At 44.1% G+C, this 23,363-nt stretch overlaps 1 protein-coding gene across 1 annotated transcript in view; it reads left to right on the top strand.

Annotated features, from left to right (window-relative positions):
• Nucleotides 1-20,257, top strand: part of SPOCD1 (SPOC domain containing 1) — a 41,203-nt gene extending 20,946 nt beyond the window's left edge. The window contains exons 7-17 of the mRNA XM_089773427.1: nt 1,308-1,413; nt 5,551-5,689; nt 7,423-7,582; nt 8,194-8,310; nt 10,725-10,850; nt 11,983-12,100; nt 13,005-13,146; nt 13,831-13,984; nt 14,885-14,974; nt 15,953-16,139; nt 18,356-20,257. Of these exons, the coding sequence (XP_089629553.1) occupies nt 1,308-1,413; nt 5,551-5,689; nt 7,423-7,582; nt 8,194-8,310; nt 10,725-10,850; nt 11,983-12,100; nt 13,005-13,146; nt 13,831-13,984; nt 14,885-14,974; nt 15,953-16,139; nt 18,356-19,404 (2,388 nt within the window). The 3' untranslated portion in view covers nt 19,405-20,257. The remainder of the gene's footprint in view (nt 1-1,307; nt 1,414-5,550; nt 5,690-7,422; nt 7,583-8,193; nt 8,311-10,724; nt 10,851-11,982; nt 12,101-13,004; nt 13,147-13,830; nt 13,985-14,884; nt 14,975-15,952; nt 16,140-18,355) is intronic.
• Nucleotides 20,258-23,363: the final 3,106 nt, after the last annotated feature.

Raw genomic sequence — 23,363 nt, forward strand, 5'->3', positions numbered from 1 at the left:
GGTGCTTATCACCTGGCCCCAAGCTAATGCGGTAAGAGCGGGATGGGGTTGTCCTCTCTCTGGGGCAGCCTGCATTCTGAACCCCTTATCCTCAGCCCCACCCCAGAACAATGATTTAAATTGATTTGAAAAACAAAACTTATTTGAATTAAGGACCCAAGCAACACCAGGTCAATCTTCTAGTTTAAGATAAAGCATGGATAGAAGACTCAGAGGACTAGTAATAGGCTCTAGTCCTTTTACTGCAAGATCAGTAGTCTGAATCTGCCAGGCTCCCTAGTCAACCAGAACTGTTACCATCTGTTCAGTGATCTGTGTGAAATGAGATGGTGATTTTTGTCCAGTTCCTGGTGGACTGGAATTTCAGAACAATACTTCCCTAATTGCAGCCCCTGGAGCAGGTGGAGGAGAGTGGGAGATGATTTTACATTGAAGTTCAGTCTTGCTGCCTGGGAACCCAAACAGATTGCTACATGTACAATTGAAGGTGTGCTTGAACCAATCTTGAGAGTAGACAGGTGTCTATAAAAAGAGCATCTTATTCTACTGTTCAGATATTAGATGTATTAGTGGGAAGTAGAAATTATTTTCAGTAGCAGAGAAGCAGTAAAACAAATACTAAGGGTACGTCTAGACTACATGCCTCTGTCGCCAGAGGCATGTAGATTAGGTTACCAGACATAGGAAAATGAAGCGGCGATTTAAATAATCGCCGCTTCATTTAAATTTACATGGCTGCCGTGCTGAGCCGACAAACAGCTGATCAGCTGTTTGTCGGCTCAGTGCGATAGTGTGGACGCGCGGGTGGCAACATCAAAGGTATTTGTCGACCACCCAGGAGGCATACCTGGGTGGTCGACAAATACCTTTGATGTTGCCACCCGCGCGTCCACACTATCGCACTGAGCCGACAAACAGCTGATCAGCTGTTTGTCGGCTCAGCACGGCAGCCATGTAAATTTAAATGAAGCGGCGATTATTTAAATCACCGCTTCATTTTCCTATGTCTGGTAGCCTAATCTACATGCCTCTGGCGACAGAGGCATGTAGTCTAGACGTACCCTTTGAGTCTGAAACAAAACAAACTCTTAAAATATTACAAGTAAAGGTCTGAGCAGTGCAAGTCATAAAAGCAACGACTAATTCCAATCCCAAAGGTATCTGCAGTTGGGTGTTTGGTGTATGTTGTCACTGAATTTGGTACTAGTTGTCTGCATGAGTCACATGTTCCTCCATATTCCATTTTCTTTTCATTCAATTTTTTCTTTCTCTTCCTTTAATCTCTATTGTGATTAATGCAACACCAGGAAATTAAAGACAGGGATTACCATCCAACACTATGTAAAAAAGAAGTGAAGCAACTCCTGAAACCATATGCAGCACATGTGCTTTGGCAAAAGCCTTTGAACTCACGTAAGTTGTTAAATACTGATCCCTGAACAGGTATTCTAGAAACCTAGTCATCTTATTCTCACTATTGTTAGCCCTGTATGTTTAATGTTCTTCATTAAATTGTGTCCGTTTCAGATCACTCTAAGCTTTAGGTAGTAGAAATTTGCCTAGAGAATTTCCTATAATATGACAGTTCCCTCTTCGCAAGGACAACTTATACAAAAGGATCTAGCTGTGTAACCTTTCATATGAAGGCAAAGTAACACAGATGGTGAAGCATTAGCATTTCCCAGGGGTTGAATTGGGCCAGTTTATGACAGCTTGACTAGCCATTCCTTTTCTTGGAAGCTGGCCTTCACGAAAATCAAGTAATTAATAAAATAATTAAGTCTCTAGCCCTTATGGTTGAAAAGTGAATCTTCAGAACATGAACTGAATGCAAATCAGTTTGGTGTTATCATTCTGATGTAGAGACACCGTAAATCTATAGGTCTGAAAGGTGGGAACTGCCCCAAGTCTTCTTAATGAGGTACTGAACCTGAAGGACAATAATGATATTCTAAATATCAGGATGCTTAACTAGTTCACTTTGATCAACACATCCAGGAAATAAGAGGGTGGATCAGATTATTAAGATCTGCACAATCTGTATATAGACATTATACTGGAACAGAACTGGATTGAGTTTGGAAGAGTACCACACTTTATTTTGTTCCAATTCAGCCCTTGTCTTTTCCTTTCTAGGGATCTGGGTTTAAATCCTGGTGCAGGCCAACTGAAAATGAGTCTGGTGGGCAATAATTTTTGTAGGGGGAACACTTAGTACATTTTGGTATGTGGTCATGGGCCAGCTCCACCCCTGGAAGGGATGGGACTGGGGATTAGCCTTCCCCCAGAGTTCTCTGGGGCTGGAGGCTTTGAATTAAAAACACAACAAAGAACTCGCAGCTTCTGGCTCCACTGATACCGTGTGGCCTGGAAGCTGCTCGGGAGTTGCTGAGGCTAAATGGCTCATGGCTCTGGGCTCTGCTGGGATTGCACCGCGACCAAGACCATTTAAATAGGATTGTATTGCCTGAGCCATCATCTGGGAATTCGGTGGCATGGGCAGCAGGCTATAAATAAAAAGTGGTCAGATGCAGTCCGGGGGCCTGGTCAAAGTGTTAGGCCAGCCCCCACGTCTTGCCCAGCCCTGCCTTAGCTTCTACACGGATTGACATGGTACAGTTCTATGCTGAAAAGATGGCTATTGCTTGAACAGCAGATCTTATTCATGACTAAAGTGCATTAACCAGAGTTACACGGAGAAACTTTCACAGCCCATGTTCACAATGTGACTGGCTTTGCTGGTTCAGCGACTCCCAAACTGAGACTTTTGTCTAGAGTTGTTATGTAACTACTGCAGCTAAAACAATGGTATGTTGTTCAGGCAGCCTTCTGCCCCTTCTCAGTCCTGCAGCTCCTCTAAATTAAGGGGAATTTTGCTAGCAGTGTCCTAGAGAAGGAAATTCAAGAGGAAGTAACAATCCCCCCCCTGCAGAAAGGCAGGATCTTTATAGAGTGAACTGATGACTCTACTAGCAGTATGCTGAGAATATACATCAACTGCTATGAAACTGTTCAAGTGGCATTATACATGAGAAGTGACTGTCAGGTCACACCGAGAGCTTCTCAGTCTCACTCAGAGTTCCAAAGCAAGTTTGCTCAGTTTACAACTGATGAGATGATTTTTCTAATGGATGGAATCACCACCTAGAATTTGAAAAACAAGCTGGGTTCCTTCTAGCTCTCAGTTTCTCTCCATATTAAAGATTCTGCAATTGGAATGGATCCTGTTCATGATATCCCCTGTGGCAGAGAACCCGGGTTGCTCTCCAGCTGTATGGGCACTGCAGAGGAACTGTGAATAAAAATTGGTTTGATGTCAGTTGTTCAACCTTTGCTCACTATGGGTATGTCTACACTACCCCGCTAGTTCGAACTAGCGGGGTAATGTAGGCATACCGCACTTGCAAATGAAGCCCGGGATTTGAATTTCCCAGGCTTCATTTGCATAAACTGGGCGCCGCCATTTTTAAATCCCTGCTCGTTCGAACCCCGTGCCCCGTGCCCACTCCTCTTTATTCCATGAGGAGTAACGGTAGTTCGGACTAGGAAACCTAGTCCAAACTACCTAGTTCGTGCCGCGTGTAGCCGCGCGGCACGGGGTTCGAACGAGCAGGGATTTAAAAATGGCGGCGCCCAGTTTATGCAAATGAAGCCCGGGAAATTCAAATCCCGGGCTTCATTTGCAAGTGCGGTATGCCTACATTACCCTCCTAGTTCGAACTAGGAGGGTAGTGTAGACATACCCTATGAGAGGCACTCAGGTGAGGAGTCCCACTGGCTTATAAGGTCTATGCAAAGTGAGTGGGATTTGCAGAACCAGGACCTTTGGGAATAAAAGCAGCAGATTTGACTGAGATGCTTGCTGTCTTATCAGCATGCAGCACAAAAGTGAAGTTGTTCCCTTTATTGGATCTCCAGTAGGAAAGCAGTCACCAGAGGGGGGTGTTATGTCCCTGTAATGTCCCACCTTTGTTGGTAGCATTTCTGCCATGAGCCGGAAAGACCTTTCTTTTACATTGACTGCTGTGTAGTGATCTTTGTTTTATTTATAACTGCAACCCAGGTAGCAGATGAGCAGCAGTGTTGTCCTTGCGCACACAGTCTTGGCTTGCTATAAATAGATTTGCCCTTAATCCTAAAAAGATAAAGCAGTGCAGCTACTTGGACAGATTAAATGATGTCAGGAAGAATTTTTCAGTTTCTACACTGGAAGAAACAAAGCTGGGAAGCAATAACTTACTTCTAGTGGCCAAAGCTTTGCAGTAAACTGCAATTTCAGTTGTCATGCAAATAGGGTAATAAAGTCTTCACACCAGACACATGGCCTTCACCCTTTGCATTTTGATTTGTTAGTGTAATTATGACAAGGTATTCTGGCAGTGCAGTATATACCCTATGACAAGATTTGCTTGATGCTGAGTTTACTAGCATCTGCTGCTTGTTGTAGTGATTTGTATGATAAGTGAATGGGCTTTTCTTAAAAGGCTGGAGAAATATTAAAGGGTCCGTATTCAGCTATAATTCCATACTATGTTTTGGCACAATCGTTTTTGAACTAGATGGGTGTAATGTGAGAATTCAATTGTGTGAAATTTTAGTTTAGCATCATCTAAATTTAGGAATGTGAATATTTTCTGCCTCTCACCCAGCCCTCTTTTCCTTTGAAAGTAAAATTAACCACTTCACCTCTGGTGCCTGTGCCTTTGCTTGCCAGATATGTCACAAGAAAGTTATCTCCATTCATGGTAACACCATTCTGGTTTGATTTTAATTAGAGATGTGAATACCCATTTCAAAAATTAACTAGTTAAACCATATAATTAATAGTTTAAGTAGTTAACCATGAAGGGCCTCCTGTGTGAGCAGAGGGCTGCTCCAGCCCGGCTGGTCCACTCTACCTCTCCATAGGTAGGGCTGCTTCAGACAGCTGGACCTGTGGGGGGGGGGGACTGCTCCTGCCAGGCCTGGCCCTCTGGTTAACCTTTTACCAGGTAAGCATGCTGGTAAGACTAATTCTTACCTGTTAACCTTATACATCCCTCATTTTAATATCTCAATAGGCTATGGAAGCCAAGATTCAAGAAGTGCAGCAGTTAAAACAATAATCTAATATAAAAAAGCAATTAGAATAATAATTACAAGTGAGGATACTGAATCCTTTTATGTTTATGGCAGATGCATATACTAAATAGCCTTCTTATTCAGTGCCAAAATATCTTACATTAGATTATGTGCTGCTAGCTAGAAGGCAGTATTATTTGCATTGGCATTACAGTATTTAGCTATTTGAAATTCAGAGCCATAGCATTCGTGGAAGTGGTTTCAGACAAAAAGTTGAAATTCTCCCATAGTATTCTGATTATACATTTTTAAAAAAAGAAGTGCACTAATGATTGGCTGCTGAAACTTAAAAAATTGCTTCATAAATCTGTTAAAACAAAAGCTTAACTCCTGTATCCCACTCCAAAGGGATTCCACATTCATCTTTTTGGATTCCCTCTGCCAGTACTGCGGGGAAGAGTGAGATTTTAGGGCTTCTCTTGTTTTAAGATTGCAGTAATAAAAAGAAGAGGAAGGATAGGAGATCAGCCCCGAAAGAAGCTTCAGCTTCAGTTCCTAGTTTGCAGATGTCCGAAGAACAAAGTCGAATTAAGGTCATTGACTCATTGCGTGGGATGCTACTGAAAAGGTAAAGTGTCTTATGCATGACATGATAGTGGCAGGGAAGAGGCTGGGGATATCTTGTATGAAAGTCACATGCGATTATTGTGTGAAGTCTTGTGTCTGACGCTGTTTCTTATCAATGCCAGGGCAGTGAAACTTCCTTGTAGATTGGATTATTGCTTTGCACTAGCAGAGCATCTCTCATACATACAGCTCGGAGATATAATCAATCTAGTCTGGCTTCCCATAGGGAATGGGTCCATTTTAAGAAGAGAGCCTTGTTTTTCTCATCTTAAACTCCTGTGAAGCCCTGCATCACAGCCACCATTCTTTTCTGTGGCAAATTGGGTGGAACTCCCTTCAGAATCCATCTGTGAAATTGCTTAATCAGAGTGCAGCTGTTGGGTAATGTGAAAGTCCTCCTATCATGTGGGGTGAATGTGCTGCTTCTATAGCACAACCATCCCTTGCTGATTTTGGGTACAAAGGAGCCTCTTGTTTTGTGTGTTTTTTTAAAGGTAGCTCTTTAAGGTTTCAGTTTTTATTGTTTACCTGGAACATTCCATGTCATGCACGATACTGACGGTCATCTGCCTGCCAGAATTATTTATTGCAACAGATTGCTTCATTTCTTATCTCACTCTTTACTTTGGCTCATGTTGAATTCATTTGCCAGGCTTAGCCCTTTATCTGGTAATCATGTGCGAAGGTCATGCTGGTACACAGATAATTGGATCAGGACAGTGAGGTTAATTCTGTACATTTCATCAACTGATGAGCCAGCTTCCAATCCATATTGGGTCAGAAGAGGAAATGCATTTGGTGGGTTTCATTCTAAGTGCTGATTCTTCACTGTCTTGCATGGGCACTCGGGCTCCTTTTGCCTTGATGTAAAGGCCTGTGTGAGGTGAGGGCAGTGGAGACTCGGGCTTTTAGTGCGTATTCCTCCAAGTCACAAAACTACCACATGATTCTCAGCCTGTGTTAAACAGTCTGGTCCAAAGCTCATTGAAGTCAATGGAACATCTTCCCTCAAGTTCAGCAGACTTGGTGTGAGGCTCAAGAATCCTAGGAATAGCTAGTAGTGTTGCTGGGCATAAGGCCGGGCACTGGCAGACTGACAGGTATATGCCAGCCAGAGGAGATTAGCAGGCATGCTGCCCATGAAAGCTGAAGGGCATTGGCAGAGCTGTGACGGGAAGCTTGCAGGGTGTGTTCCCATTCTAGGCACTGCTTGTTATCCTCTTTTATGAGCACTGCATGGATCCATGAAGTTTAAAACCAGAATATTAGTTTGATCTAGTAAATACCTGACTTTTTACCAGCCTTATTCTTTGATTAAACTTGATTATATGCCCTCGTGCTGCAATTAAGATTATAATGATGCATTTTAAGACAAGAGAAGCTCAGATAAGTGTACAAAAGTTAGGGAAGCCCCCAAGTTTAAATGCAATTTACTGAATCTGTCCCCCTCTCACTGGCAAGCAGTCTGACAAAATGACAAAGGCCACCAGCTTTCTGACATAGCAGAACAGTTTGAACAAGCTATTTCACAAGGCAAGGGGCTTCTTTTAGAAACTTAACCTTCCCTAGGATCTCGAAGACCCAGGTTTCTGATGGCTTCCTGTGTGGTGGAGAATTTTCCGGCTCTTTTATTTGGGATTTTAATTGAAAAGGGCTTGTACATTTATAAATTGGCTCCCATGTTGCAGGCCGATCTGTCACATCCATCTATGATTTTTGCTTGCTGTATTCCAGATTGGAGGAGTCCCCTGATCTGGATGTCCATGAAGATACAATATTGAGATTAGCAAACAACGTGGAGAAGGAAATATTCAACCTCTTCCTTTGTGTTGACCAACGATACAGAAACAAGTACCGCAGTCTCCTTTTTAACCTGAAAGCTCCGAAAAATAAAGTAAGAGACTGAGAAAAACATGCCTAATTTTCTCCATTACATTGGTAAGGGGGCATATCTTCAAACACATGTCTCTGGAGAGCACCAGCATAGAAAGACAGTCCAACATTAGTCTTGTTGTATTCACTGATGGTGGAAGGCTATGCCATTGCACATCCAGGAATTCCTTTATTTAGGTCTTGTCCAGGATTTTGAGATTTCGCTTCATCTTTCATCACTGGTGGCACTTGCCATGCCTACCTTCCCCTAGCCATCATCCTTTGTAAGTGTATAGACATTTGGTCAGTGTGAAACATCTGAGTATCTTTATCTTCTGTGTAGCACGTCGCATAAGGCCTGCATTGATGTGCATCTCTGGCAGGTAAGCCTGATGTATGGAAGGAGAGAGAAGTTCAAATGCATGCATAAATGTTGCTGCAAAACCTAGGCTGTCCAGGCATGACACAAGCAATCCAAGTTCAGTCCTTCTGAGCATTGGCCTTCATTTCCTGTGTACTGTTACTCTGAAATAAACTTTAGTGAGAGAAAGAGGGATCTTTAGGAGAAGAGTGGATGTGTATTTGTGGCCATTGTTCTCTCAAGAGCAGCATGCCCTTCTTTTTTTCTTTCAGCTCCTCTTCCACCAAGTAGTCCTTGGAGAGGTTTCCCCCCAGTGTCTTGTTCAAATGAATTCACTGGAGATGGCACCAAAGGAGCTGGCAGAGTGGAGAGCTAAGGAGAGCAAACATGTAAGTCATCCCAGTGCAGCTGAGAGAGGGATAAGTGTCGTATCACCCCCTTTTCCCAAAGGGCTCTTTGTGATGCTTTTGCTGGGCCTTGTTCTGTGAAAGATACAGAGGTGATCTAAACCAAAGAAATTACAGTATGAAAACGGCACCCTTTATTGCTGACTGGGCCCAAGTATGATTTAGACCAGTGGTCCCCAACCTTTTGGAGCTGCCAGGTGCCCAGGGGCGGGACCGCTCCCGTTCCCCCCCGCATGCACCGTGGCCCGGGGCCAGCTACCCCATGTGCTGTGCGTCTGGGGGCGGGGCTGCCAATTCGCACCGGGGTCGGGGCCACCCATTCACCGCACACATAGGTCTGGTGCTTCCCATGCACCATGTGCCTGGGTGTGGGGCCACCCATTCACTGTATGCCCGCGGGCGGGGCCACCTATGCACCCGGGGCCAGCACCGTGCATGCGCTGTGTGCCCGGGGCAGAGCTTGCCCCGAGCACTTGCCAGGCACACATAAATGCCCCGACAGTCGTCATGGCGCCTGCCGGCACCACGTTGGGGGCCACTGATTTAGACTATTAAAAAATAAGAAGAAAGTTTGGCTAATAGACTTCGGGTATGTCTACACTGCATGCTTATTTCAAAATTAGCTGTTCCGGGAGAAATACTCCAAAATACCTTATTATGAAATAGTGCGTCTACACTACAGGGAAGCTTCAAAATTAGTCTGAGACAGGCTTCCCTAATGTAGACATGCTATTTCAGAATAGGGGTTTTCCTCATGGAATGAGGTTTACAGAAGTTGGAATAAGCCATCCGTTATTTCAAATTTAGTTTGAAATAACAGAATTGATGTGTAGATGCTCACATTGCTATTTTGGAATAATGGCCATTATTCTGAAATAACGCTGCTGTGTAGACACATCCTTGATGCTTTAATTGCACATTTACTGTAACTTCCTAAAACTTTTACAAGAGGAAAATTAGAAAAAAGTTCAACACTCTTTCCTTACCAATGCAATAGGAAGGAGAGTTGTGGCACTGTTGAAGAAGACCACACCTAGTGCGGGGGAAATGCATCTGTCTCCTTTAGGGAATAAGGGAACATCAATTCCAGTTTTGTTCCCTCCCTCCCCAACTAGGGTGTACGTTCGCTGTCAGCCATGAGACAGTACAGCTTACTAGCCCACATCAGTAAGCTCACCCCAGCGTGCAGGGCAGTGCATCTCCTTGGTTAGAGGCAGGAGAAAGGGGAGGGGATTACATCCCCCAGCCAGGTGTCCAGGCCCTCTCTCTCCACTGGACCCCAGACCAGGGCCCTATTAGCTTCCATCACTGAGTCAGTAGGGAAAACACATTGACTCCCTAGCACCAGCTCACTCATTAATTAGCCATGACCTTCCCGTGGGCTGCTTCCTGCCACCATGCACATAGGTGCAGTGCAGGCCTCCGTCTCGCCTTCCAGGTCCATGGGCTGCCCACTCCTTGATGCCTCCAAACTCCAGGAGCACCGTGCCTTCAGCCAGGGTTTCAGCAGTGGTTTGCCAGGAGCAGGCAGAGTTCATCCTCTCCCTCCACTAATCAGCCCCAGTTGAGCTGAGCTGCTCGCTTTTTACCAGTGCGTCCGGAGAGTGCCCAGGAAGGCGTAAAGGGCGTGGCTTTCTCAGGTTCGATGCAGGGTTAATCCTCCCTTGCCCAGCATGGGTGAGTGTACCCGTCATAGAAGTAATTTGTTTCCCGGCTTCCCTCTTTCTATGACACTGTGAGGCTTACATTCACAAAGCAGTGATTTCACCCTCCAAATAGAGGACTAGTGAACAGTGTCATACTTTTGCATTTCCTGATGCAGATTAGATGAATGACCATATTGAGAAAAGGATGGGTCAGGGGACAGGCAGTGGGGACAGACTTTTTGCCGCTAATCACCAGTTCAAATGTAGCTGAGGCTGTTGTTGACTGAAAGTTGGTAAATCAGGCAGCTATTTGATTGCCTGCAGGAGATGAATGTTATGGTCTCTGTCCTGTACCTAATGGGCAAGGACCACATCACAAATACTGGCATAATTATTGATACTAAATAGCAGCCTTGTTGACTAGACTCTGCAAGGAAGCCAAGCACTGAACTATTCATGGATATTGAATTTCCTTTTTAGCCTTGTGATGGTCTCCAAGTCAAGTTTGAGGCATGTCACCAGGGGAGGGATGTACTGCTGTTGTATTTACCTTGGGGTTAGCTAGAATTCCCTTCTGTTGTTTCACTAAGAGAAGGACTTTACCTTTGAAACCCCTTCTCTTTAAATCCACTGTTTGCATTTCCATTTTGGCTTTTGCCTAGTTAATTCCTTATGACGTGTATTTTCTTGAGAGAGTCCTTGTCCAAAACATGTCTGCTTAGCTCTCTCTGTTCAATGCGGTTCTTCCAGGTGCTGGAGGTGATAGAGAAACAGCAGCGAGAACCACCAAGATGTTGCCCCACAAAACTGACCCACAAAGGGGAAATAGAGATACACAATGAGGTGGATGAGGACTTTACTTTGGAAGACCTATATGTGAGTAGGTGGCCAGATTCAACAGGGGTCTTGTATGTGAAGGCATGAGGGAAAATTGAAGGGAAATATATAGGTGGGTAAAACCAGCCGGTGTCTGAATCTTAGTGTAGCTGGGTTTCAAAGCAGTAGGTTGATGGGAGTGGTGGGCTAGCTGGTATAATGGATTAATGCAAAAGATTCCATCTCTGCTGTCAGTTCAAAGTCACAAGGAAAACAAATGTGACTTGATTAAAGTCACAAAGAAACAAATTGATGTTATTGTTCAAGGCCATGGTGGATATTTACAGTCTGTAGTGACGGGTCAGTAGAAACTCTGGAGTAGAATATGGGGGAGGGGGACTTCAGATCTTCGTTGAGATAAGGAAGCTTGCACACTGCTTTTCTGTGCGATGGAGGATTCCTGTCTACAGCGGCGGATTTAGGGCAGGGCAAGCGGGGCGGCTGCCCCGGGCCCCGTGCTTCCCGAAGCCCCGCGCATGCACCGTGGCGCCATGGCGCATGTGCTGTGTCAAAGGGGGGGCCCCATGAAATTTTGCTGCCCTGGGCCCCGCGGTACTCTCATCCACCCCTGCCTGTCTATTATTGTTATTTGTATTATTGTAGTGCCTGGGAGCCCTAATTGCATGCCAGGACCCATTGTGCTAGGTACTGTGCAAATGTAGAACAAAAGAAGGGTCCCTGATAACCAGTCTTTCATCAGTATAAGAGTAAAAATTCATCCAGTTTGACTTTTTTAAAGGGCTTCAGTAGAGCTGTGAGCTATATTCGGTCAGCAGCTTTTTGTACAATTGTATTGTACTGTTCTGGTTTATCATAAAGGGATATGTGTCGTGTCTCCATTACTTCAGCAAGAGGCTATGGCTAACTTATAGCTCCTGAAAGAAGAGGAAGCCAGCCCCAGTTGGTGTTGATTGGCCATGGGCTTCTTTGAAAGATCTGGAAATCAGCATTTTTCACGGTGGGAGTGGAACCTCCTCCCGTCTTTCTTCTAGAGGTCATAGATGACACCAGCAGATGAATGAGAAGAGCGTGACTAGATACTCCTCCATCATTTCCTATAAGGCTGTTAGGAGGCATAGGCTCCATATGAATGAATTCTAACATGCTAATGACTGTCATACATTCCACTTAGGGTTCAGTGCTATGTATAGACAAGAGACCTATTTCCAAGCCCACTACAGAATCCAAAAGAGACACCACAGACCAGCACAGGAGTCACTTACTGGACCCAGACTGCCTTATCTGTACAGGTAAGTAAGCTGGGAGAAGGGATTTGGTTGGTTAGCCTTGGAGATTTCAGTTCAAATTCTGTTCCGTGTAAACTTTCTCCATATCACAACTCCATCCTGCAACTTGGTAGAATTGTTCAAGTGGCCTGGGACTGAATTAGTAGTGAATTCCTTCCTGAGGAATGTGGCGTGTTGGTAGTTTGTACATTACTAGCATCAGATGGTGCCTGGTTCACACTAATGTTATTAGTCTGTCACTCTCATGGTCACAAAATTGAACTGTAAAAATTATGACATACAGGCAAAAAAAGTGGGGAGATCTGGAGAGAAGTCAGCAGGACTCACAATCAGGCTAGAGACCGAGGAAAGAGTTTTATTCCTCACCGCTAGTGCCAGCCCTTTTCAAGCCAGATGTAGGCAGCAGGGATGAGTTTGTGGCCTGTAAACAACAAGGGCAGTATAGCTAGGATCTTATGCTCGCTGGCTCACAGTCAGGGCCAGACTCAGGCATGGGCGAGCTGGGCAGCTGTCTGGGGCGCCAACCGATGGGGGGGCGCGCGGTGTCCCTTACAGCAGCCATCAGGCGCCCCGCGCCCGGCTCCCGCAGCACTGGCCCCGCGGTGCCAGACAGCAGCGCCCTTCCCCCAGAGCTGCGGGGCCTGGCACACGTGCTGGCTGGGCTGGGCTGGGCAGAACATGCGCCATGCGCCCCAGGGGGTGCCCGGGGGTGGCACCGCGCGCCCAGGCCCAGGGCGCCAAAAGGGCTTGGGCTGGTCCTGTACACAGTAAAAGGTGTCAATCCAAAACTACTTCTGTATTTGTTTCACCTCTTCTCATTGAAATGGCAACACACCATGTAATAACAGTGTTCTTTCTCTTGGCATCAGAAAGTACAAAACCATCATTGTTTTCTCTGACTTCCCAGGAAGGATGGCTCCGGATGGCGAGAGAGGTTTCAACCCACCACGGAGCAAGTCATCCTCAAAGAAGAAAGCAGAAGGCAGCTCCAGGTTGCATTCAACCACTGTCTGTTCAGAGAAAGGGAGAAGACATTTGGAGAAGGGCAGGTCTGTGTGGGAATGTGGAGGGAAAGTGTTTTATCTTACTGTGCTGTGCTTTTTGTTGTAACATCTGGCCTGGATATTCTCTACTGTCCATAGATGGATTTTAAAAAGGGCTAAGAACTTCTGTAGTTATGCAATTCAGGAAGAGTTGAAACCAAAGCTTCTTGAAATAAACTGGCAAGTTACATTACAGGAGTGGGAGATGTAGGTTGATATGGTGGACAGACCCAGCCCCCCCCCACCATGGTGAAGAAAAGGTTAAAGAGCTCCTCTGGGCATAATCAGACCCAACCAGACTACTTGTCAAGCTTATGGATGGGTGGTTTCTTAAAAGGGAGGATGTCAGATCAGTTTGGAGGAATAGGCCCTGAACTCATCTGCTACATTTCAAAGGCAGAGGCGGCACATCAGGAACCCAGGATGAGTAGGGACCCAAGCACTCATCTTGGGTTCCCAGTTGCACCTCTGCCTTTTAAATGTAGTAAGAGCTGCATCTCTTCCATTGACTACTCGGTTAGCTGATTAATGGAAATGTAACATCCCTACACAGGAGCCTACAATCCCCACTTTAAACTTCTTAGAATTCCCTTGAAGTCCCAGGATGCAGTGTTTCTCTTCTAGCCTTTTTCTGCATGCAAAATCTCTTCCCAGGAAAACAGTAATACACACAAACATATTCTGTTTTAGGCATGCCTCAACTGACAACCTCAAGAAGAATCCAGGGCTACAGAGACAGGCCAAGGACACTGTGCTGTGGGAAGGATTCATTCAGATGTTCAGCATTAAACAGTTTGCGGCAAAAGCATATCCTGTTTCAGGCTACAGCACTTCCCTCATTCAAGTATGACCCTTGTTTTGTTTTATATAACAGGAGGGATTGTCTATGCCAACAAAACTGTGTATTTAATAAAATACCACACATTTCATGTGGTATTCCACAGACCAGGCATCAAAGCTCAAGTTCTTCCATCATGTTATGTCACACATTTTCATACTGTAGACCCAAATCCTGTGGTCCTTATGCAGTTATTACTCATCTGTTCCTCATGCAAACTCTGACTGAAACCAGTAGGAATTTGCCTAAATAAGAGCTGATTAAGGACTTCAACATTTGACTTATGGATAGGACAACAAGAAAGGGGAAAACATTTATGAGATGTCATAGGATTAGCTAGGTGCCTGGATAATTTGCAGTGATCTGAAGGATTTTATGCTCAACTCCAGTTGAACCCCCATAGATTTGGGACTATGGATTTTGAATTGACTTTTCATGTGTTTACTGCTGTGGAATGGCAGGATCATAGGAATTAAATGTGGAAAAGACTAGTTGTAGCATCTAGTCTATTGCTCATGGTGCGGTGCGGTGGACCCTCGCCTGCGGTGTGATGCAGCGGGCTGATTAACTAGTTAAACATGTAGTTTAACCGGTTAACATTTTAAATGGGATTTTCATCCCTAGAACCTTGGAATGAGGCCTTTATAAATGTGAAAAAATAATTATTAATAACAAATAATGATCTTAATAAGGGATTGCCCGAGTAGATGCCTGCCAAATTCCATCCACTTGATGGCCCAGGTATGGATTTGAAACAAGATGGCTTCCCTTTCTGATGTGCACCCCAGAGAGGCTCAGCGAAATAACTTGGTGCCTTTCAATTGAGGATCACTGGTTCCAGGGTTGTAAAGTCTGCAGAATATCAAGTAATAAATTATAATCATATTTGCTTTCTGGTTTGTACAGGCTTTACCAGAGCTGATTCAGTCGAGGGGCTGTATTCTCCCGGAGGACGTCTGGGATTATTTAGAGAGCATATGGCCAGCTGAAGCCAAGGTATCCTTTCAAAAGGTTCTTGTGTTCAGGGATTGAGGATGATTTGTCAAGCACTAAACTGACTTGTAAGCATATCCTGATACCTTCAGCCTGTGCACCAAGATATCAGAAGAGCTGAGTTAGTGCAATAATAACCCTTAAACCTTTCATCACAGGAGAATCCCACTGCTCTTCACGAGAAGCAGCCTTGCCTTCATGCAGCTCAAATGGCGGTCACCTTTACATGTTTGAAAATGTGCCTTTGGAAAGTTGCACTTTCCTATCAGCAGGGACAGTTTGAATGAGTTGGGTGGAATGATATTTGGGATGGACTGAAACAAAAGACATTCTGTCCTTTTAAGTGTTAAAGTTAATAGTATTTAGGCCCTGGTCTTGAGCGGTTCGGAAAGCTGGCAACAATCACTGGGTTCAAGAATTGTAGCTATTTACCGCTCTTGTTCTGAAACGAGGTTGATAAACTGGACTATGTATATCTCCGTGTAACATGGATGGAAGATGCCTAAAGGCATACTCCAAAGCCCATTGAAATGTCTGGAAGTCTTTGCACTGACTTCAGGGAGTTTCGCATCAGTCCCAATGGTGTGAACTGATCGGATACAATTCAGCGATGTACCATCTATAGGTAAAAATTGCCTTTACCATATGGTAGGTAAGATCTCTGTCTATGCCAGTCTCTCTCTCCTGAGTGTGTTCATACTCTTGTGTTATCCAGGCAGAATGTAGAATCCACCAGATTGTTTCCATGCCCCAAAATCTGATTTGTAGGTTGCGTGAGAGATGAATGCTGTTCAACTTGCCAAAACGCAGCGAGTGAAGCATATAAAGGAACTGGAGCGCCTCTCAAATAAGATTAAGCTTGAGTCCCTCCTACAAGCAAGTTCCTAGATGCCTTGTGTTTTTCAGTCTTTTTTACTTATTTACTACTCGATGAACAGTGTTTTCAGGCAGTCACACAGTCTCCTTCTTGTATTTGTTTAGGAGATGAGCGTGATACAGTTCTGCCCTACCATAACTAAAGACTTCAGCGCTTACAACATGCTGTACTCCTATTTGAACAACAAACAGAGATATGGCATTGTGGACAGCAACCAGATGGAAATGTTCATGGTACCACTGCCAGCCTTCCAGCCAGTACCTGCCAAATTCCACCCACTTGGTGGCCCAGGTATGGATTTGAAACAGGCTATGGATTTGAAACAGGTACACACCTTTCCGGTGTGTACCTCAGCTCAGTGAAATAACTTGCTCAGTGAAATAACTTGCTGCCTTTAAATTGAAGATCACTAGTTCCAGGGCTATAAATAATTCAGTTTAATATAATCCATAGCTTTTCAGGGTGTCAGAAAGCAAGGGGCTGTATTTCTCAATGAAAGGCAGATTTGAAAAGTAGGGTGGTGCACTGACATGTCCTTTGTGATAGGAAAAAGCACTTGAAATATAGGTAGTTGTATGTTGGGATGCTTGGAAATCTATAACCCTGTGTTACCACATATGAAACAACAGAGAGCCAGTGGCGCTGATTCACCTTGTGCCGGTGTAAATTTGGAGTAACTCCTTTGAAATTAATGGATGGACAGCAATATAAAATGGGAGTGAATAGACGGCAAATCAAGCCCAGTAATTCCACATTGCCCTAATTCCTGTGACATTTTCTTTCCCTGCCCAGCTTCGTGTCACGTGGCCTGAGGTAATGGCCACATATAACTGATGAAATGCCTGGCACTTTCCTGCTACACATTAGGATGTAAACTCACGTAACCCCTTGTCACATAACTGTTTGTTCCCACACCGCTACTCATCTTGTGAAATGTCATTTGTCAGCTGCAGCTAATCCCTGTCCTACCTCCATCACATGATGTAACATCACATAATCTCCATATCAGGTAATCGCACTCAGTGCAAACTTGAAGCCAGGCTGGAAACTGGTTACATTTTCCAGTAATCATTGGCAGAACAATCTCTGAGCGGCAGCAGAATCCGTTGGTGATTGACCTGGCATCTGTGTCACTGCTCAGACAAGTGGGAACTCAGTTGTCATGGAGAAGCAGATAGTTTTAATTATAAATGGTGTTACTTTTGTGACTCTAATCTGGATCAGTCCAGAGCTCTGCCATCAAGCTAGGACAAGACCAAGAGGCTATGTGTCTCCTGGGCTATATGAAACAGGCTGTATTTTTTTTCAGCCATTGTACAATGCAGGAGAATTGGCTACCCAGCTACAAACCACGGTCTTGAAAATTGCAGTTCATCTTTAGCAGAATTGCCTTGTTTTTAACAGTGGTCAGCCACACATCATAAAATAATAGGAATGACCTATTTTCAAACAGAACAGAAGTTATACTTTCTGATGTAAAGTGAATTTATGTGATTTGTGTCAGTGTTTCATTTGAGAAAGAAATACATAAGGGTATGTCTACACTACCACCCTAGTTCGAACTAGGGTGGTTAATGTAGTCATTCAAAGTTGCAAATGAAGCCCAGGATTTAAATATCCTGGGCTTCATTTGCACCTTGCCGGGCACCACCATTTTTAAATCCCCGTTAGTGCGGACTCCGTGCCCGCAGCTACATGCGGCACGGAGTAGATAGTGCGAGGAACGAGGTGGAACGAGGTTTACCGGTAGTTCGAATTAGAAAGCCTAATTCGAACTAACAGGGATTTAAAAATGGCGGCGCCCGGCAAGATGCAAATGAAGCCCGGGATATTTAAATCCCGGGCTTCATTTGCAACTTTGAATGACTACATTAACCACCCTAGTTCGAACTAGGGTTGTAGTGTAGACATACTCTAATTCACCTTTGAGAGCAGTATATTTATTGAATTCTTTTAATTCTCCTTTTGACCTAGATGGGGGCAAAAAAGGGCAAATTTTTCTAAAGTTGTCTCTAAAGTTGCACCTGCAATTTTGTGCATAAAAATATTTGCACATACATATTATTATATCCATGCAAAAACTTGGATTTGCATTCATCAACTGCAGGTAATGAATTATTTGATTTGCACATATAGTTTGTAACACCACGTGCACAAATCCACCCTTTTGCATGCCCAAGACTTAATGTGTGAAAACAAGCCTGCCAAAACCAGCATGCTTTCAGAGGCCAATTTCAGAGGCAAGGTTAATGTCCCTTTTAATATTGGCCCTAATCATTGAATGCAGTTGCTCAACTGTGGATGAAGAAAAAAAAATTAAATCTCAGTGTAATGCAGAAAATGTTCACAGAGCTAAAAAAAATTAGGATTTGGCTGAGTGAGAATTTTGTTTCTGTAAGTATTCAGTAAAGAGTGTGACAGTACCTAAGGATTTGCATGGTTAGAAAGATTCCAGCATACAATGTGGAAAAATCTTCCATTAACGCAATTTTTTGTTCGTTTAATAGGTCTTGATGCAAATCACTCTTGCTTATTACTGGGACTGATTCTTCCAAAGAAAGCCTCAGATGACCACTCTGCAAATGGTACAGGGCTCTTAAGGAAAACAAAAAGAAAGACAGTGACTTTTAAAGATACCCTTGTTACCAAATGTATTTCACCTCCTTTGGACAGTTCTGGAAGCGCCCAGCTGGCTGAAACATTTCAACAGGTACCTTCCAGGGCATTCACAGGTAATTGTCTGTCTAGGGACAAGTATCCTCCAGCAGTTTCTCACAGCCAGGAACCTCTGACAACCAATAATGTCTTTGCTCTCAATATGGCAATGGGTGAAGTCTTAAATGGAGGGCCATGCCATGGAGCATCATCTTCATGCTGTCAAAACAGCAAGGAGGAACCTAATCAATCCATGCAGGATTGCGCTTTCCATTCATTTAGCAGCTTCCCCTGGATGGGAGAGCAATCCTACGCCACGGCTCAGGAATCGTTGGGATGGCAGCAGAATATGATGGGGGGACATACGACGTTTCATGCTGATGCAGGGCCAGCCCCATCACAGTACTGGAACCTTGGCCCATTGTCTTCATGCTCCTTATGCTCACACGACTGTAGTGGCAATGTTGCCTTTAGTGCCAGTGTGTTAGATATTCAGCAGTTATCAAGTATGTTGTGTCCTGGAGTTACATCTTCTGGAGGACCATCCCAGGTACCATCTGTGCCCCAGCTTGTTTCCCATGAACCTTCTGCTACCTCTGACCTTCAAAGTCATGCTGCAACTGGTGACTCCAATCCAGAGGTTCCCGTGGAGGAGGCCTTGTCTCTGATTCAGCATCTGGAGGCACTGGTGCAGCTGAATTCACAGATTCAGAATCAGACTCTTTTTTCGCATCCTTCGTTAGATCTTACTGCATCCCTGCAGGCAGCCGCACTCAGGGAATCTCAGATTGTTGGAGGAGCCACGTTTCCACCCGTCCAGCAGGAAAGTGGTGTGTATCCCCAGTCTCAGTTGACTCTTCCTCCCTTTTGTGGACCTGCGTATCCTCCTCCTGGTTGTTAATTACTCCACGCCCCCTATGGAGCACCACAGAGAATCATCTGTCAAATTGATGAGAGTGTATTTCCAACACGAAAGCAGCATAATCGTAACGCGATTGCAACTCATCTTAAAAGCTTCAACCTCTGGCATTTACAGCAGTCTCCCACAAATTTGTGAGAGTTGTGGATAGATTGAGGAAAGAAGCCTTACAACATTAGTTCATGTATATTTGGAATAATGAGCAGCTCTCTAAATATATCAGCAACCACATGCCAAGGCCAAATATTGATTGGAATGGGAGATGTAGGGCAAGTGTTATGATTACTCGGTGTAAGCTGTTTTCTGGCCACTCTGCCTTCTGTGGCTGTTGAAAAAATTTTTTTGGTCATTTCCCTGCACATTTGGAGGAGGGGAAGCTTGACAAGGAAGTACTGTGCACTAAGAAAAGTGGGGAAGGAGGCAGATTTGAGGCATACTGAGAAATAATGTGCTACTGAAAGAAGAGAGATTTTTTTTTTAATTACACCCAGCTCTGGCTGGAGGTTGGCCGTGTACTAACGGCTTTTATATGACTGTTTTTCAATTATATTGAGCATAAGTAGTTTCTTCCACTGGTGGGAAGGGACTTGCTGTTGAGGTGTTACTGGCTTTATCTTCACCAGCGGTTGCAAAAAACTGTTTAGTCTATTAGAGTACTTACGGTATCTTAAAAAATATTGATGCAGGGTGCAAGAATCCAGATTTTCCACAGAAGATGGGTGCTGGTTGTTAGACGCACCTGTGATACAGGCGGTTATTTTACATTATACCGTGACAGATTTTTTTAATGTATTGTACTTGTTTTTTGACCAGTAACCATCACTGCACAGTAACACTGGAGACTGAATTCAAATCTAGATTGGATTCAGATGTGACTTGCAATTAGAATCATAGCAAGCAAGGTGGATTACTCCGTTTTTATGGTATGATTCTTGCATTGTTTAAAAATGTTTGAGTAATTAAGATCCTTTAGTAGTTATTTTAAAAAGAGATGCAGAGAACGGTCATTGAGAGGTTCTGGGCAAATTTGGAGCAGAACTGGTTACAGCTAGATTTGAAAACATTTGTCAGGGTGGATTTCTGACAGCGCTGTTGCCCGGCAGAATTTGTAGATGGCATTGTTTTAACTTGGTTTTAGTGTCCCATATAGACAAAGATTTTTGTTTAGACAACTGTGTTAACAGAAAGAGATCAAACACAGGGCGAGACAAAAGAATAAATAGTTTTGCATCGCAGTGCATGGTGCATCTACCTTGTATCCCCCATACATGGCACATTGTTACAGTTTGACATGAAGGAATTTTTTCCCTAATATTTAGCCTCGGTTTTCTTAATATCATCTTATTTCTTCCCAGTCTTCCTCCTCCATTCCATATTCACTGACTGATGGTCCTGTGGTGTTCAGACCTCCCAAATACTTATAGGCTGTTATCACGTCTCCCTTCCCCCAGTCGTTGGGCAACCAAGCTACTCAGTTCATTTTTAGTGGGTCCTAAGCCCCTCTGATAACGCCTCTGGGCCTTTGTCATTCCTGTTTCCTCTCTGTGTGCGTTTGCTTCTGAATCATCTCCCATGACATCCATAAGGTGGGCTACTAAGACACACAAAAGAACAAGCAGCTTCTGTAAACAGAACATTGCAACTACTGTTGAGATAATTGCCGGCAGCAGGTCCCACTGGAAAGCTGTGCTGAGAAATATCAAGGCTGGGCCTGCGCTGAGAATTCACCTATTAGTAATTGCCCCAATGGGATAGCATAAGCACCTACAGCTCAGTGTGTCCAGGTTAGCCTGTCTGTTTTTACTACATTAGTGCCCCATATGCACACTTGGGTTGCGTGGACCTGATCCAGAACCCACTGAGGTGAATGGAAAGACTCTCATTGATGTCCGTAGGCTACGAATCAGGCCCTCTTCTACCCTGGACCCCGTGTACTTCCCCTACAGTTCCCTGAAGCACTGGACATGCATGGATTTGAAGGGTCCTCTGGGAGCCCACCTTTCCCTACAGTGTTGGAAATCAAAACATAGTGCCTGGTGGTAGTGGGTGAGAAATCGACATGAAACTTATCAGGCTGCTTTCACTTTTCCAGTTCAATGAGAAAAAGAAAAATACATTCCCACGTTTAAAATCCCCTCACTTTTCCCATTCCCTGTTAGTTACAAAAGGAGGGGGGCATGGGCAGATTTCTAATCCGGCAAGGTCCAGTCCCAAAATGTGGGCGCACGTGCCTTTAACTTGAACTATCACTGGTTGTTTAATATATATGATAATGAACAACATCTTTAATATGCCATTTAATATGCCATTCACTCTTTAAAATGAAGCTATTTGGCGTTACGGCTTTTAAATTGAGTTTTCATTTTGTTTTAGTGATGTGGGACCAAAGTCTCGGTTGTGTAAATTGGCATAACAAGGGCCTACGATAGCTTATGCCAATGGAAGATTTGGTCTTTTAAGCTAGTTCATTTCACAGGTGTAACTCTAGTTCTGCCTTAATAATGGTGTGTGTCTGAAGTGATTCCATTGTCATCGCTAGTGTTACTCCACATCTACTGGTGTAACTGAAAACAGAATTTAACCCTGTGCTTTTAAGAACCTTCTCTTGCCTTCTTTCTCTGTTACGTAGCCCTCTTGAAGACTGTGAGTAAAATTCTTGTCTCATTGAAATCCACACCAACACACTCCGTGTCAGCAACAGCTTCCTTTGTGTGGTGTGACACAACACTTTTCTCCAACCTGGGCCAGAGAGGCACGATAAAGCCCCGTTTTCCCATGTCTGTCTGTGCGCACACGTTAAAAAGTCTGGGGGGGGGGGGTAGCCGTGTTAGTCTGTAACTTTAAAAACAAGTAGTCCTGTGGTACCTTAGGGTACATCAGCACAGCAGTGTGATGTTATTCTGAAATAACATAGTGTAACACATCTACACTACAAGCAGTTATTTCGACATAATGTCAAAATAATGTTGAACTGAAGGACTTTTTACTCTGTTTCCTGTAACCCTCATTTTGCAAGGAGTAAGGGAAGTCGGAGGAAGAGTGTTATTTCTCAGACTTCCTGCTGAGCAGACAGTACCAAAAGCCGAACTAAACTATTCTGACTTAATCTACTCAATATGTACTCAAGTTGTGTCGCTTATTTCGGCTTTGGCCCTGTGTGTAGAAGTACCCTTAGAGATTAACAAAATAGATACAGCATCATGAGTTTTAATGGGCAAAACCCACTTCTTCAGATGAGCTTTCCCATGAAAGCTAGTGATACTATATATATTTTTGTTAGTCTCTGCGGTGCGACAGGACTACTTGTACACTCATGCACAGTATTGTACTATCCTCCCAGCGCAAACATGGTCTCCATGCTCCTGCATCCTTAGACCTGAAGGCACATGCAGCTTGTCTTTGCTTTAAGCATTGGAACTCTTACCCATACTGTCATCGCCTTTTCATTTTTTTCTGCTTCGGATCTTCTGTCCCTCTTCCTTCAAACCCCATCTGCTCCCACGCCGCTAATATTTGCCTGCTCTTGCTTTGTCATTTTGAAGCTTTGCAGAACTGGCATGATGAGCCATTATTTTTTCTGCAACAGAGACTGAGTTTGGGTGTTTACAAGAGGTTGCCTGTAATTGACTTAAGGATTTTGCTGCTGAGTTTAGAACCAGGCTGTACCCAAGAGATACACAGAGGCTCCTTGCTCACAGAAAGAAGTAGCGTATAGACATGTTAAGAGCAAACTCCCACTTGCAATGAGCCAGCAAGAACGTTAAATCTTTGTAAGAACTCCCAGCTGCTTTCAAGTGCCTTAGAGAAATTCTCCCCTCCCTGCCTACAAACTTATCTCACTTCCTTGTACGGTATCCAGATGGCACCGAGCTCTGTGTCATGAGATAGTAAACAAAGCAGGCGGCCCCTCTGATACCAGGAAATGCTCCGATTAAGCGGTA

This window comes from Pelodiscus sinensis, chromosome 26, assembly GCF_052426305.1.
Source record: "Pelodiscus sinensis isolate ZL-2025 chromosome 26, ASM5242630v1, whole genome shotgun sequence".
Taxonomy (NCBI): domain Eukaryota; kingdom Metazoa; phylum Chordata; order Testudines; family Trionychidae; genus Pelodiscus; species Pelodiscus sinensis.